This window comes from Typopeltis vanoorti, chromosome 18 (genome assembly GCF_054136105.1).
Source record: "Typopeltis vanoorti isolate ZY-2024b chromosome 18, IOZ_Tvanoo_1.0, whole genome shotgun sequence".
NCBI classification, from domain to species: domain Eukaryota; kingdom Metazoa; phylum Arthropoda; class Arachnida; order Uropygi; family Thelyphonidae; genus Typopeltis; species Typopeltis vanoorti.
The window spans coordinates 90,131,018-90,147,044 of NC_143566.1; the positions used below are offsets into that span (position 1 = coordinate 90,131,018).

The 16,027-nt window shown below is 36.7% G+C and overlaps 1 protein-coding gene across 1 annotated transcript in view; it reads left to right on the forward strand.

The window, feature by feature from the left end:
• LOC150096926 (alanine aminotransferase 2-like) overlaps positions 1–16,027 on the forward strand; it is a 185,865-nt gene that overhangs the window by 98,034 nt on the left and 71,804 nt on the right. The window contains exons 7-8 of the mRNA XM_090408737.1: positions 6,701–6,780; positions 14,824–14,957. Of these exons, the coding sequence (XP_090264863.1) occupies positions 6,701–6,780; positions 14,824–14,957 (214 nt within the window). The remainder of the gene's footprint in view (positions 1–6,700; positions 6,781–14,823; positions 14,958–16,027) is intronic.

A 16,027-nucleotide genomic window follows, 5' to 3' on the forward strand; every position in this document is an offset into this window, starting at 1 on the left:
GGCATCCTGTCAAATGCCTTTGCTAAGTCTAGGAAAATGGCAGTATATGCCTTTCCCTCATCTAATGCTCTTGTAACTTTATCATAAAAGGCCAGCATATTGCAAAAACAAGAGTTCCCCTTCACAAATCCATGTTGACTCTCACAGATAACATTACCCTCATCTGCCCAATGTTGTGTATGGTCCCTAACTAATTTCTCCAAAATCTTAACAACTACTGATGACACATAAACTGGCCTATAATTAGACACTTCCACTCTACTACCGCCCCTTATGCAATGGCACTATCTTACCTTCCTTCCATTCTCTGGGCACCTATCCTGTAGCCAGACTTTCATTGAAAAGCCAGGTCAAAGGAGCTGTTAGTTCTTTAGCACAATCTCTCTCAAAACTAGTGGTGAAATACCATCCAGTCCCACAGCTTTACTAACATCCAGAGTGCTCAGTAAGTGGAACACACTCTCCTCCTGCACCTCTAAACCTCCTGCCCTATCCCTCTAGTATTCAAATTTACTCCTTCAGGATGAAATACACCAATAAAGTGTTCATTGAACAATTCCACTATGCCCTCTTCATTAGTCACTCTATTCCCATTTTTATCCCACAGTGTCATTCTTCCACAATCATTTCTCCTCCTACTGGCCACATAGCTAAAAAATTCCCTAGGATTTTCCTTGGATCTAAGGGCCAATCTTTTCTCATATTCCAGTTTCACCTTCCTTACCATACTAGTCACTCTCCTGGCCTGTGTCTTATATTCTTCATGCATCTTCTCTTCACCTGTCTCCTTATATCTCTTCCATAGCCTCTTTTTCACATGCAGTTCCTGTTTAATATTGTTTGTCATGTACTTTACTCCAAATTGTGTCCTCTTCTTCACTCGTGGAATGCAGCTTACCATTGCTGCTAACAAATATTCCTTCACAATTTCCCAAGCACTAATGATATCCTGGCCTTTCAATTCCTCCCTCTACGAAACTTCCCCAAGTTGATGTCTAAGATTATTATAATCACCTGCTTTATAATTCCACATATGTTCCCATCTCTTTGATACTCCTGCATGTCTATTCATTTTCTAAGTTGTTGTTGTTGTTGTCTTGTCCTTTGAAGAGTCTTAGATGTTTCCGTGCGCTCTTTGTACTGCTTTGGCTATGTCTGTGATTTTGTTTGTATAGAGCTGTTGTTCAGGATTAGGATCTATTTCTTGCAAGGCTGCTGTAATTGCTGGACAGGTAAAGATGTGAGTGGGTGTCAGTTCCGTATTGGGGCAGTTGTTGCAGTTTCTATATGTTCTCGTATCATCTGTATTGATCTTCATTCCTCTATAATGTCCTGTTCGTAGTCTTGCTATCGTAGTGGAGGTCCTTCTGTCAGCATTGATCTCGGGAATTTGATGTTGTATCACTGATTTCAATGGAATTAGTTTAGCTTTTGCTAGTGCATTGGCATCAGCAAGAGTTATCATATGAGTTTCTTGGTTGAGTTCTCTGGCCTCTTTTGCTAATTTATCAGCTGCTTCGTTGTGATCAATGCCTACATGAGCAGGAATCCATTGTAGAATGCAACTTTTGCCTAAACACTTTAGATGATTTAAGAGTTTATGGATGTCTTGTGTGAGCTTGGTATTGCCATTTTTGATTGCCTCCATAGCTGATCTTGAGTCACTGTAAATTATAATTCCTTCAGATTGTTGAGATGATGATAGATTTAAGTAGGCTTCTAGTGCTTTAATTATTGCGTAGAGTTCGCTGGTAAAATTGGAAGCGATTCTCCCAGATCCAACTTTTATTGAAAGTTTTTCACCTTTCGGGAGTAGAAGGAGAACACCAGCGCCTCCATTAATCATATTGGTGTCTGATGATCCATCGGTATAACAAATAACCTGTTTGGAGGATGAAAGAAGGTTGATGGTATTTAGGCCTTTTTCTTTAAGCATTTCTTTTGGTTCTTTTTTTGTACAGAGTTTGGTAAGGTTTAGATTTATGAAGGTATTTGAAGGTAAAGGACTGGAAAATAGAGGTTCTTTGTTTATGTGGACATTTAGCTGATCAAGACCTATTTCTTTCCTGATAGTGTCATCATATTGTAAAGTCGATGATCTGTGAAGTCTGCAAATTTGGTTCCAATGTTCATAGGTTTTTAGGGAGACATGATCACTTTGGTAGCTTCTGATATTATTTATGAATTTTATGGTGGCAAATTTTCGTCTGTCCTCCAGCAGGTCAAGCCCACATTCCTGTTGGGCTCTGATGTTGTTAGTGGATGAGACTGCACCAATGATAATCTTGGATGCTTTTGCTTGTATTTTGTCTAGGTTTTTCTTTACCGATGAAGCCGAAGGTGACCAGATAGGTGCTGCATATTCCATTATTGGCCTTATTAGTGTAGTGTAAGTAGTGAGGATTTTTGGCTTTGCACCCCAATTTGTTCCACAAAGCCTTTTCAGTATATTTAATTTTTTTAGAGCTCTGTTGGAAGTGTTAGAGATGTGTTGTGCAAAACGTAATTCCTGATCAAGCGTAATACCAAGGTATTTTGGATTTGTGACTTTTTCAATTAGCTTGTTATTGATCATGACTTTGGGATTGTAGGAATGTCTATTTTTCCTGTCTGTACTAAATGTACTTAGTTTTGTTTTGTCTGGGTTGATTTTAAGTTTGAGTTCGTTTGACCATTTTTCTAATCCTCTCATGGATTTGTTTAGAATTTCCTCTGATTCTTTGATTTTAGCACTAGTGTGCCAGATGGCTATATCATCTGCATAGCAAGTTACTTTTGTGTCTTCTGTAAGGTAGGGATGAATATTATTGACATATAGAAGGAATAGTAAGGGACTGAGTACTGAGCCCTGGGGAACACCAGCCCAGGTTCTCCGCTCTTTTGATATTGCTGTATTGATTCTGACTTTGATCTTTCTTCCTCTGATGAAATCAGCAATCCAGATTAAAGCGTTTCCTCTAATTCCAATATCATGTATTGTTTGTATTAATTTTTTGATCCAAACACGATCAAAAGCAGCAGTCATATCAAGGAATATGGCAGTTGTCTTTTTTGTTGGTTTTTCCTGAAATGAGTCTATTATTGTTTGGCAGAAATGGAATAATTGATCTGTTGTCGAATGACGAGTTCTATAAGCAGTTTGGTAGTAGTTGATTTTCTTATTTTTTGTCAGCCAGTGCATATTCATTTTCTAAGTCAAAACCATATGGCCACTCTCTCCAACTGGTGGGAGAGATTTCATCTCAGTTATTATCAACTCTTCTGATGCTATAACCAAATCCAAAACTCTTGAACCTCGTGTTCCCTCTGTTACATGTTGCCTAAGACATTTGTCACTCAAGAATTCTAGAAATTCCATTCCCTTATTGCTACATGCATCTTCCTCTCCCCAATTTATACTGCTGTAGTTAAAATCTCCCATAACAATCATTCTTTTTGCACTTGCCACTGTCAACTGTCTCAACATCTCCTGGTCTCTGTGCTCCTTGGTCTGTAGCAACACTCCACTAAATATCCTGTCTTCCCCACCTCCATAGCCTTCCAAAGCCTCTACCTCTTAGAGGACATAGGTCGTCACTTATCATATACATAAGATGTCTCATTTGACTCTTATTGATAGTTATCATTGATACTGATATCACTATCAATGATAACAGTAATATCTTCATGTTAGTTCAGGAGATAAGATTACACAGGGAATTTAAAATTGGAATAATGACTACTTAATTTGAGCATGTATCAGTATCAATGATAACAGTAATATCTTCATGTTAGTTCAGGAGATAAGATTACACAGGGAATTTAAAATTGGAATAATGACTACTTAATTTGAGCATGTATCAGTATCAATGATAACAGTAATATCTTCATGTTAGTTCAGGAGATAAGATTACATGGGGAATTTAAAATTGGAATAATGACTACTTAATTTGAGCCTGATTAAAAAAAAAAAAAAAAAAAAAAAAATGAATATCGTATTGAAAAGAAAATATGCAGGAAAGTGTTAAAAAGAATCAGTTGAGCAGCTTTCACAGGTGAACCATATATATACAGATATTATTCATGCATACAAATATTATTCATGAACATTTAAACTGTTGAGAGATGTTTCATAATATTATTATTATTATTACATAGCACCTCCAGGGAGTCCAAAGACTCATCGAGGAAGGGCACCTGCTCTACAACACTCCGTCTCCACCACTCCACTGACCATAACTACCTTCATCATCTACACCAGCGCCATCTACTGCCAGCCACCACCACCACCACCACTATTTTCAGTGACAAACACAAACATCCATGCCCATGGTAGGATTCAAACCAGCAGCCTTTTGGCTGGAGAGTGGATATGCTAACCACTTGGCCAACCAGGCTGGCAATGATTTCACCATGTGATCCATATGGATCACATTGTAAAATCACATTAATCACATTGATAAACCTTATATCAGAATTAGAGATGTTAATCTCAGCATCTTTACTTCTTTATGCAGGTGATGTTATAATGTCAAATTAGTTTATTATTTAACAAGTCTGCAAAATACTTTAACTACATTGAATAACTACTATAAAAAAATTGGCATGAAAATCAGTAATAAAAAGAACAAAGAATATGAAAATAAGCAGGAACACTGAATACCTCAGCTGCATCCTGAATATAGAGCCTGTAGAATAAGTGTCTAAATAGTTTAAAAAAAATTAATTTAGTGATGGGAAATTAAATATGAAAAGACGTTAAAATCAAGAAAGATGGCATTATGGGTGTTAACTGGATAAATTCTTATAGAATTAGTCAAAATACTAAACTAGCTGTAGAAAGAAGACAGTGTTCAAGCATTTTAACTTATGGTTCTGAGAGCTGTGGTTAGAAATAAGACAGCTGATTGAATAATTCTAAGAAAAATTTAGAAAGGCACAATCATTAAAAATGAGGATATTAGAAAGGAACTTGACATCGTTATCATTCAGGAGAATATATGAGCAGAGCTAATCTCAGGCAGAACGATCACTTAAACAAATATGGGAGGAAAGGTAAAGAAAACAAGTGTTTGATGGTAAAATGGCTGGAAAAAGACTCAGAGGAAAACTGAAATCTAGGATTAATTAGATAGTTAGATTGCTGTAGAAGACCAAAATAGATCTGAGAATATTGGTCCTGGCACTAGACTCACTTGGAGTAAACTTGTTATTCACTCTTTCATTTCATCATCAACCAGTTTTACATTTACTGATTACTCATAGTCCAACAGAATATCGCACTTTCAACATATCCATACCCTCTCTCATTTGCTGTTCAGTCACTTCACATTCCACCACGTATGCATATTGCACTTACAACACCATACCTTCCTCAATGTCCATGTCATTAATTTCGTTTCATTTTCATACTGCCGGATTTCACAATCTCATTTGTAGTACCATTTTGTCATCATTAACTGCAATCTTCAAAAATAGTAAAAATAAAAACCTGTTTCAAACACACAAATTTCCACAATCACTCAGTTATGCTAAGCTATAAAAATAAACAAAGCTATACCAAAATGTAAATCCAAATTGCTACTTTACTATAAAAATAAAATCTTTTCAGCAGCAACTTTCGTCACTCTAGTGCCCTCCATTGCAAGTGTTGCAAACACTGTGCATTGTATTGATGCTATGATAAGAAGTGCATTGATGCATAGGAATAAAGAAGTTGCAGTGCCTCTGTATAAGGCATTGGTCAGACTACACTTGGACTATTGTGCTCAAATTTTGTTGCATGGTTTTAATTTATGTGGAAGCACTACAGAGGATCTAGAGATGAATGGCCGAAGTGATATCAGGACTCTGGAGGGTTGATTATGCAGTTGAGGGAATGCAGATTGCAGAGTTTGACAGATAGGAGGGAAAGGTGATATGATAGACCTTCAAGTTGGTTAAAGATTTTACCAGATTGATGCAAAAGAGATTATAAAAAGAGTGGAGGGTAAGATAAGAAGAATGAGGTGCCATCACTTGAAGTTGCATGAAGGACTGTTGAGGAGTAGTTTTTTTTTTTTTTACATAGCAAATGGTTGGTGAGTGGAATACATTATTAAAATACATTTTAAGTATGGAAAGTGTGAATGATTTCAATGCATTATATTAACATATTTATGGTTGAATATGACAGACATATTGTTAGTTAAGTGAGCCTCTCACAAAGTCTGCTGACTTCATGTATGATACTATAGTAATAAGAATAATATTGCCACAAGTGAATTATCTTTACTGACTAGATTCTTTAAAAATTCATCTGCAAAATAGCTCGAATGAAGAACTTTTTGATATTGTTTACACTGTTTATAACTGAACAGCTATTTGTTTGGTCATTAAAATTAAACTTACTCAAGAAATTAGTCTCATTTTCTTACTGGTAATTTTTTGTCATATTTCTTGATATTCTTGGCCATAGCCATTACTTTTATGAGATTCTTTCAGGAGGTTGATTAGATTGCATTCATATTATTTTATTCCATCTACTGTATTGTTAATAAAAACAGCATTTTAATGCTGAGCTTGAAAACATAATCAAGAAAATATAGAACTGCATTAATTATGAGAAAAAGTAATAGCATTTGATAACCATTGATTGTCTTTAATTTTTAAACTTTTGATTTTTATAACCCTTCATAAACCTTTTTGCAGTATTTCTTCAGTTTTGTGCATTTTCTTTTAGGGTCTGTTCTGACAAAGAAAAACATGAAAGAAATTATACAGTTTGCATATGAGGAAAAGCTTGTTATATTAGCAGATGAGGTGAGTTTCAGCTAGAAATAAATGGCAGTAATTGTATTAAATTTGCTGAACTTAAAATTAAAGTCTTCTAACAGTATGTCATGCAAACTTTGCTAAAAGAAAGGGAAATTATGCTCTTTGCTCACTACTTGGTTATTTATATACTGTATAGCCTATATGTTTATAGAAAACTAGTTCTGAAACAGATAAAAAAAAACAGATATGCATAGTTTTGTAAATTTATATCTATCTATTTCCTTCTATTCATTTGTTGAATGCAGTTACATTTTGATCTCCATATTTGAAAATCCATACTCTCATTCAATAGCCCAGATATTTTCTATGTATGCCTAAATACTTACACAATCATTTACAATTAGCAGAAAAATGTTTATGTTTACTAATGATGAGTAACATTTTAGACCCATATATCAAAAATACTATAAAAATTTTCTTACATAATTAAGAACATGGCATCCACCACAGGATTCAGTACTTGTCAGTAGTATGTGTGTGTATGTGGGGGGGTTTCAAGGGCTGGGGAAGAAGCATTGGCTGACATTGAAATCTCTGGTTTATTCTTCTGTTCAATGGTTATGTAGGTGCGCTGAGGCATTGTCCAGAATAATGAAGTCTCATCGGCATTGAAAACTGTGCAGGTTTATATTCCTTTTCCCCTTGAGCTTGAGTTGTGCAGAATAGGCTTGGAAACTTTGATCAGCTAAAGCAATTCACCAGTAACCTTTGCATTACAGAGTGAATAAACCAGTGCTGGCTGGCAGTGAAAGTGGTTTCTGCAGTGGTGCTGTTATGGGGGGGGGGGGGTGCCTTAAATCTGTTCTAAAGAGGGCCTTAGTGGAATCATAGCAGTTTTCACACGTTTTTCTTGTGCTAGGTCTTTGGTCCAAATGAACAGTGCATTCTCCATTTTTAACATCACTTTATCACATACATATGCTGAGTATTTAGCAGTAAGAATTCCACCAGTTCACACTGCATCTCTGATCTCAGTTTCTTGTTTTTTTATATATATCTTTCTTATCAACATTTATCTGGAATTCACACTTTCTTGTTCCAAGTCATCACTTTCTTGGTCCTTTTAGACTTTTGTCCACCACTAGATCTAATTTGTTTAGAACCTGTAGATATTCATATAAGCACAGTAATATTTTAAGTGCAAGTACGCTCGCTGTGAAACTGAATGTATGACTTGCTACTGCCAAAGCAAAAATATTATTATTAACATCCATGGAATCAGAGGCTCATTGTGGGAGGTATACACTATCACACACAAAGCTCATCCAATTGTGCCTTAAACTGATTCAATGTATCTATATTCACAACACACTCACAATGCATTCCACTCACCTATCCATTCTCCATGTAAAGAACCTTCTCCCTCACTCCTATGCTTACACTCTCCTTATATAAAATATAAGGAGATTGAAAAATCTCTTCCATGTCAACCTGATAGCAATCCCTGACTAACTTATATGCCTCAATCATATCTCCCATTCTCCTTCTATTCACAAAACTTTGCAATTTACACTCTCTCAATCTGTCTTCATACTCTACATTCCAAAGACCATTGACCACCTTTGTGAATCTTCTCTGGATCCTTTTTAATATATCCTCCTCACCATGAAAACCTAGTGACTAAATCTGTGCACATAATCCATATGAGGCCTGATCAAGGCCTTATACATTGAAATCATAATCTCTTTATTTCTGCATCTCACAGTCTTCTGCATCATTGTCATTATCTGATGTAATATCCTCACAACTTGTGCAATGTGGTCCCTGAATTTCAGGTCCTTGTCCACCACCACTCCCAGATCTCTCATCTCCTCTACCTCCCTTAAACTTTGCTCCCCAAGTGTATACTTTGCATCCCATCATTACTTACGAAATTTTAAAATCTTACAATACAGGACTTCTGTAGTTGGATTGCAACTTTCTGTCTGGATGCACACTATGTGTGATGTGGATGGTTCCTTTTCCTCTCACCAGCTCTCTTCCTGCTATATACAGTCATACCCTGACTTACGCGAATCCAGAGTTACGCGGTTTCATATATGTATTCCCTTCACGCCTCACCACTAGTTGTATCTTTCCGGCGCCGGCCGCATTCGCCAGTGTCGCACATGCTGTGAACAAGCACTGACGTGTTTTGCGGGGTCTCCATTCATACACTATTTTTATAGTTTACAAACCTTGCAATTGTTTAATGTAATGTATTGATAAAAATTTTATCACATTAAAAAATAATAATGTCATCCAAAAGAAGCAAGTCTGATTCTTCTACAGCTAGCAAGAAAAGAAAAACATTGACTTTGGAAACAAAACTCAACGTTATCAAGGATTTTGAAGGTGGAATGAAAATTTATGAGCTAACAAAGACGGTTGATCTACAGGAATCCACAGTAAGAACAATCATAAAAGAAAGGTTTATAGATTTTGGAGGACATAGATTCTAACGAGGAATGAATTGTAGCCACAAGGTAAGGAATAAAAAATCATTAGCTTGCTATGAAGAAATTTTGCTTGACAAGAAAAAGACATTATGTCATCAGACGAATCTATTAGATTTTATGAAACCATTGACATCGAAATAACTGTATTTTTTTTATGTATGAAAAACTACAATTATGATTCTATTTCTTAAAAAATATAGGTCTTTTTTGTAAACCTTTGGTCCCAATTATTTTGTATGTTTGTATGCAAAATTATACACGAGTTACACGAATTCGACTTACGCGCTTTTTGTTGGTCCCACCTACCGCATAACTTCGGGGTATGACTGTATATCAATGACCTACTTCAGTTGACCACCAAAGCAGTATACAGTTTTGCAGATGACAGCACATTGCACCCCTCCCTTTCATTTGATAAACCTTACTCTACACAACTCACCTCAACCTATAGAACATCAACCACCACTGCCCTCAATTCTGATCTCCAAGCCATTCTCCAATAGGGTTCAAATAACCTTGTCAATTTTAATACTAATAAACTCCAGCTCTGTCTTATTTCTCATAAAAAAAAAAAAAAAAAAAAGAACCATTTTTTCCCCAGTATTATCTTTGACAATACCCAAATTTCCAGACAATTTGAGATCTCTCTTCTTGGAATTGCCCTGACATCAAGCCTCTCTTGGCATAAACACATCACAACCATTGCGTCCTCAGCTTCAAAAAAAAACTAGGATTTCTCTTTCATTTAAGATGTTACTTCATCCCTGAACAGCTGTTAACCTTATACAAATCACAAATCCACCCAGCTGTTGAATACTGTTCTCGCATATGGGGTGGGGGCCTTAAAAGCTCCTTCAAAATGCTTGACTCAATACAGAAAAGAGCAATTAGACTTATTATTGACCCATCTCTTACCAACTCACTTTCCCCACTTTTGCACAGATGTTTGGTTTCCACAATATATATATTCTACAAATATTTCCATGGGAAATGTTCATCTGAAAGAGAATCAACAATTCCCGTGCTTAGTACTAAGCTCGTTGGAACATGTGCAGCTGCTGCTCAACATCCCTTCACAGTGCACCTTGAAACCCACAGAACGTTTCTTTTCCTCTTCCTTCATCCTTGCAACTTCTATATGGTGGAACAGTTTTCCCCCTGTTGTGTTTCCCAAGGAATATAAACAAGTTCCTCCTTTCCCAGCTCACTACCCATATATGGTACTAATGTGCTATATATCCTGTAAAGCCAAAACATCTGCTTGACTCTTCATTGCTCTCCCCAATTTTGCATTCTCTGCAAACAGCTGCATATTACCAGTTCACATCCGTGACACTTTCTCAGCCAACGGCTACCCCCTCCAAAAAATACTTAACCCAGTTATCCACAACCCACCACCCCCTCCCCTTCACAAAAAAGATTACTCTAAATCTATCACTATTCCCTACATCAGAGGCACCTCGGAAAAAATCAATAAAATCCTAAAAAAAATGACTTGACCACTTGTTACAGACCACATAGAAAACTGGCATCCCTTATCTGCTCCACCAAAGACCAACCACTTCCCCTAGACCTACCTGGTGTATACCAGGTCCCTTGCAGCTGTAAACTGTCCTACTTTGGCCAAACAGGCAGGACAGCAAATATCAGAATCTCAGAACACAAGGATTACATCCGATTTTACCAGTACAGCCACTCTGGGCTTGCCGACCACGCTCTGGATACTCGCCACAGAATAAGATGGAAGAAAGCCACAGTAATACACCGCAGCAAGTTCAAGTATGAAAGACTATTCATGGAATCAGCCTCGGCCCTTAGGAACATGCCAAACCTCAACAAATTTGGATGCATGAAACTGCCCCAAATTTGGGAAACTTTTATCAGAAGAATTTCAGCCCAAAGGCCAAGAACTACCAATATAGCCCACCAGGGGCACCATCAGGACTTTAGGAAATGCTAGCTTCCTAGCTTCAGTCTCATTTGCTGTTATTAGTACTTGTGTGCACGTGTCTTTGTAGTAAGTTCCCAAGAAGATGGCAACGTGACGTTCGCCGAAATATCGGAAAGTATATATTAAAGTTTATTTAATCTATATTTCTAGTATACGCTGTCAATTCCTTAAATATTTATCATGTTTAACCAGCGTATAAGCCTCTCAACAAGAATAATTACCAGTGGTATACAAACTGAACAACAATGGTCCTCCCAAAACTGACCCTGGTGGCAACCACTAGTGACCTTCTTCTTTCGGAATACTGCACCCACTCACATACAACTGTCTGATACTTATCTGACAACCAGTCACTGATCCAACTCACTAGTCTCTTATCCAGTACCATTTCTTTCATTTTATTTTTTCATTTTTAGCTTGTTTTGTGACAGTCTATCAAAAACTTTTGCAAAATCTAAGTATATCACTATATGTGTCTCTCCCTTGTTCAAGACATTCACCTTGTTATAGTACATAAGTTAGTAAAACATGATCTCCCTTTAACAAACCCATGCTGATAACCACATTGAATACTGCTGTTATCAACCCATTTCTGTATCCTGCTTCTCACCAATCTCTCTAGTACCTTTACCACAACTCCAGATATACAGATCAGCCTATAATTTGTAGCCAGAGCCTTATCAGCACCTTTATGCAATGCAACAATTTTACTTTCTTCCTGCTCCCTTGGGACCTGTGCTGTTATAAGACTTATTAAGCAGGCATGCCAATGCTACCTCTACAATGAATGCTCCCTGAAACATTCCCTTAAGCCATGCAAAGATTAGTGGTGAATTGCTTTAGCTGATCAAAGTTTCTCAGGCCTGCTCTACACAACTCAAGCTCATCTAGGAAAAAAAAAAAAAGGATATAAACCCGATTCCTATTGCCTTATTGATATTAAGTTTGTTTCCTCAAATACCTCCTGCTCACTTACAATTAAGCCTTCTTCTCATATGTCCTCTACACTTAAGTTTCTCATGATTTCACCCTGATGAGAATGAAACACCCTTATAAATTGATTACTAAATGCTTAAACAGTTCTTCTGCAGCAGTTAACATTCTAGTGTTTTCATCCATTATCATTCTTCTTTCTACTTGCCACATATCTAAAAAAAATTCTCTACGATTTTTCTTCATGTGATTTGCTAATTTCTGCTTATACTGCACTGTTGTTATCTTTAGTGAGTCACTCCCCCTGGCTTGTTTTTTATACTCTTCATGTAACTGATTATTACCATTATTCATCTTGTATTATTTCCAAAGTGCCTTCTTCCAGATTTCATGCTTAAGTCCCTCATTCATCCATTTTACACTACCTTACTTAGCCTCTTGACCTTCATAATACATTCATGAATCGATTCTGTTATGAATTTGTTTGTCAATTTTCCAAGCAGCAATAATTTACTTACTGCTCAACCCCTCATTGCATGCTATATCTCCAAGCTATCTCCTAAGCTTGTAATAACCAGCCTTTCCACATATATCTTTTCCTCACAGAAGTCTGGCTATCTACCAAATTTGGACAAAATTCTTCTGATCTCTTTCTAGAAAAAAAAAAATCAAATAAGTATTGAATGTTGAGTCAAAAAATGTAAGGACATTTACCAGGATTATCAATACAATGGAGGAAAAGTAAAAAGCCAGTGTATTGGCTTTTTCTGTTGGAAGTAATTCCAAAAGATGGAAGCAGGGTTGGACAAAAATTCGTCAATAGTTTTGGCAAGGACCAGGTAACAAGACTTTCATTTGACCAAGAACCTGTTACATCCATTTTATAATTGGAAGAATGTAAGTAGGCATATTACTAGAGATAAAATAACATGGGTAACTTTCATCAAATACATTTTAATCATAGAATTTTCACTTATGTATCTAAGGTATCTTTAATACAACTAAAAGTGGAACAACATACTATACAGCTCAGAGAAAGATATAGTGTCACAATAGCTTCAGTAAGATAACAAATGGTCAATTAATTCTTAATTAAAAAACAACAAAATAAGTAAATAAATGAATAAATTAGTATTTTTTTCAGTCTACTAATATTTTATATCTCCCATGTAAGATGTATGCCATTAGATATATTTAAGTTTGGACAATACAATATTTCACAAATTCCCTTTATGAAGATATCCCATAAGGCATCTGCTCTTACATAGGATTGTTGTTTTCCACAGGACTGTGCTTAGTAGAGATGGTATGGTCAGCAAGCCATGTTGTCCAGATTCAAGCTATCTGATATAGGATGCATGTTCTCACAACAGACTAAGGTAGATCTTCCAAGTGGTCTGAATAAGATGGACCACAATAGCAAGGAATCTGGTAAACACCTGAATACCATTCACTTTAGAAAAGAAAGAAAGAAAACAACCAGTTAGCCTTTTTTTTTATCTGTTAATTCTTTGTCCTCTGAATTGCAGTCTTCACTTCACACCAGCAGAAGTGATTCATAGTATTGAGTACATTTAAGTATGCAGTCTTGCCATAAATATTGTTACAATTTTCACACATCCCCATGCTGCCCACAGAATTGCATGAGCCCGGTTCCATTAGTGGCACTGTGTGTGTGTGTGTGTGTGTGTGCATGTGTGTAGCCAACATTGGTGTGTTTATCAGTAGAGAGAGAGAGTTGTCTATCTGTACAGGTTAACATGCAGTAGGAAGATTATGAGAACTGTGTAGCTGTGATAGCACTTTACAAGGTTGGAATGTAGCCACTTGTTATTTTCGACACGCTAAAAACACTTGGGATCAGTAGGATGTTTGTGTATCAGACTATTAACCGTTACAGCAATACAGAAGACTTATCTGACTGCCAAAAAAGAGGTCAACCATGCTGTGTTAGGATGCAATGGCTTGTTAGGCTTGTGAAGGCATGTTTCCACTGTAATCTCGTGAGAATGCAATAAATGGTGTTGCAAGAGATGAATGTTTCATAGAGAATGATGTCACGTGTGCTAACTGATGAACTGGGGGTGAGAGCCAATCATTCTTCTAATGGCATTTCCTACCACCACAGCTTATGTGGCAGAGGGTGATAAAATCAAAGGCACTTCTCTGGTGGTATGTGAACAACAGGCAGAGATATCCAAAGATCAAAGACCACACAACAGTGGTTGGAGGCGAATGTGCCCGACCACATATCACCATCTGATTGGCCATCAGGAAGTCCTGATCTGAAACTGTTGGACTTCAAATTGTGGTTGGAGCTTGAGAGAGTAGCCTGCAAGAGATGACACCCCAGCATTGCCAGCCTGAAGGTGGATTTGGAGCGAGCAGTGGCAGCATTTCCATTAGATGTTGTGCATGCTGCCATTGATATGTGGCCTCACAGACTTCAGGCATGTGTGAAGGCAAAAAAAGGGGATAATTTCGAACATTGAATGTTGCTATATGCATTTTATACATGTAGTTTCTATGTGTTGAAAGCTATAAATTATTTACTGATAGATTAAAGGTTTATGTGCTGTTCAAGTTTAACAGTGTTTATGGCTAGACTGGGTAAAAAAGAAATAGCATTAAAGTATAACTTTCACTCAGTCTTGAAACTAAGCAAATCTGATAACTGTTAAGTATAACATCTTTGTTCTGATTTAGGTGTATCAAGATAATGTATATACTGAAGAAGCCCAGTTTCACTCCTTCAAGAGGGTAATGATGGAAATGGGATCACCTTACAGTCATGTAGAAATTGCATCTTTTATGTCTGCATCTAAAGGATATATAGGAGAGTAAGTTTTCCTTTTTGGATTATTAGCCAGAGGTTAAAGGGACAAAAATATTAAGTCAGATTAGAATGATACTTTTATTTGGTATGTAAAATTTTAAAGTACTTAAACCTATTATTATTATATAGGTATCTCCATGGAGTCAAAAGACTCATAATCAGAGATTCATTATTCAAACACTAGACATTATTCACACAATACCTGTCATTCATCAGAGTCACTCCCATCAATCTCCTTTAACAACTTATATGCTTCTATTAGGACTCCTCCGTTTTACCTATAAGCTTGGTTTCAAGCCCACAGACTGAATCTGTTCTCACTGGGAGCATTCCACAGACTTGTAACAATCTTTGTTACTCTCCTCTGGAATCTGTACCACTTCTTTATTCCCACAGAATCTGGGCATCCAGATCTGCACACATAGTCCAATTGTGGCCCTATTATTATAGAATAATAACTTCTCTGTCCCTGCTTGTTAGTGTGTTCTTCAACAATCCCATAATATACAGTGGTACTCTCCTAAGCACAGTGACATGTATAAGAAGAGCTCCTGATTGGGATAAGTTTTCTAGGAATAATTAAATATATATGAATAATTTTTTGAGTAAGAGAGGCTGTAAACGTTATGCGCTACCGGTTTTATTAGTGTGGGGGATTTTTTTTGCCAAATTAATAACGAAATCATTATTATTAGACTTAGTAACCTGCAAAAAATGGTGGCGGCATTGCATTCCATGACTTTAATTTAGATTTCAGTCGTTTTGTTAAGTGTGAGGGCTGTTATATGTATTCTTTCGATTACATAAATGATTTGTGGATATTTGGTGGGGATGGAAGGAGGGTGTGTGCGAAGTGTGACCTGAATGAGGAATTGATGAATGCGAATATGAAATTGATGACAAAGTGTTATTAGCGAGATTGTTGCGGGGAAAATGGGTGCACGTTTGAAAGAGAAGGATGGCGAGAAAGACAGGTGAAAAAATGTTAAAAAATCAGGAAAAAAGAAAAAGAGCGATTTGAAAACTGTAACGGATGTTAAAAGGGATGAAAGTGAGGTGAGAGTGGCAGAAGGA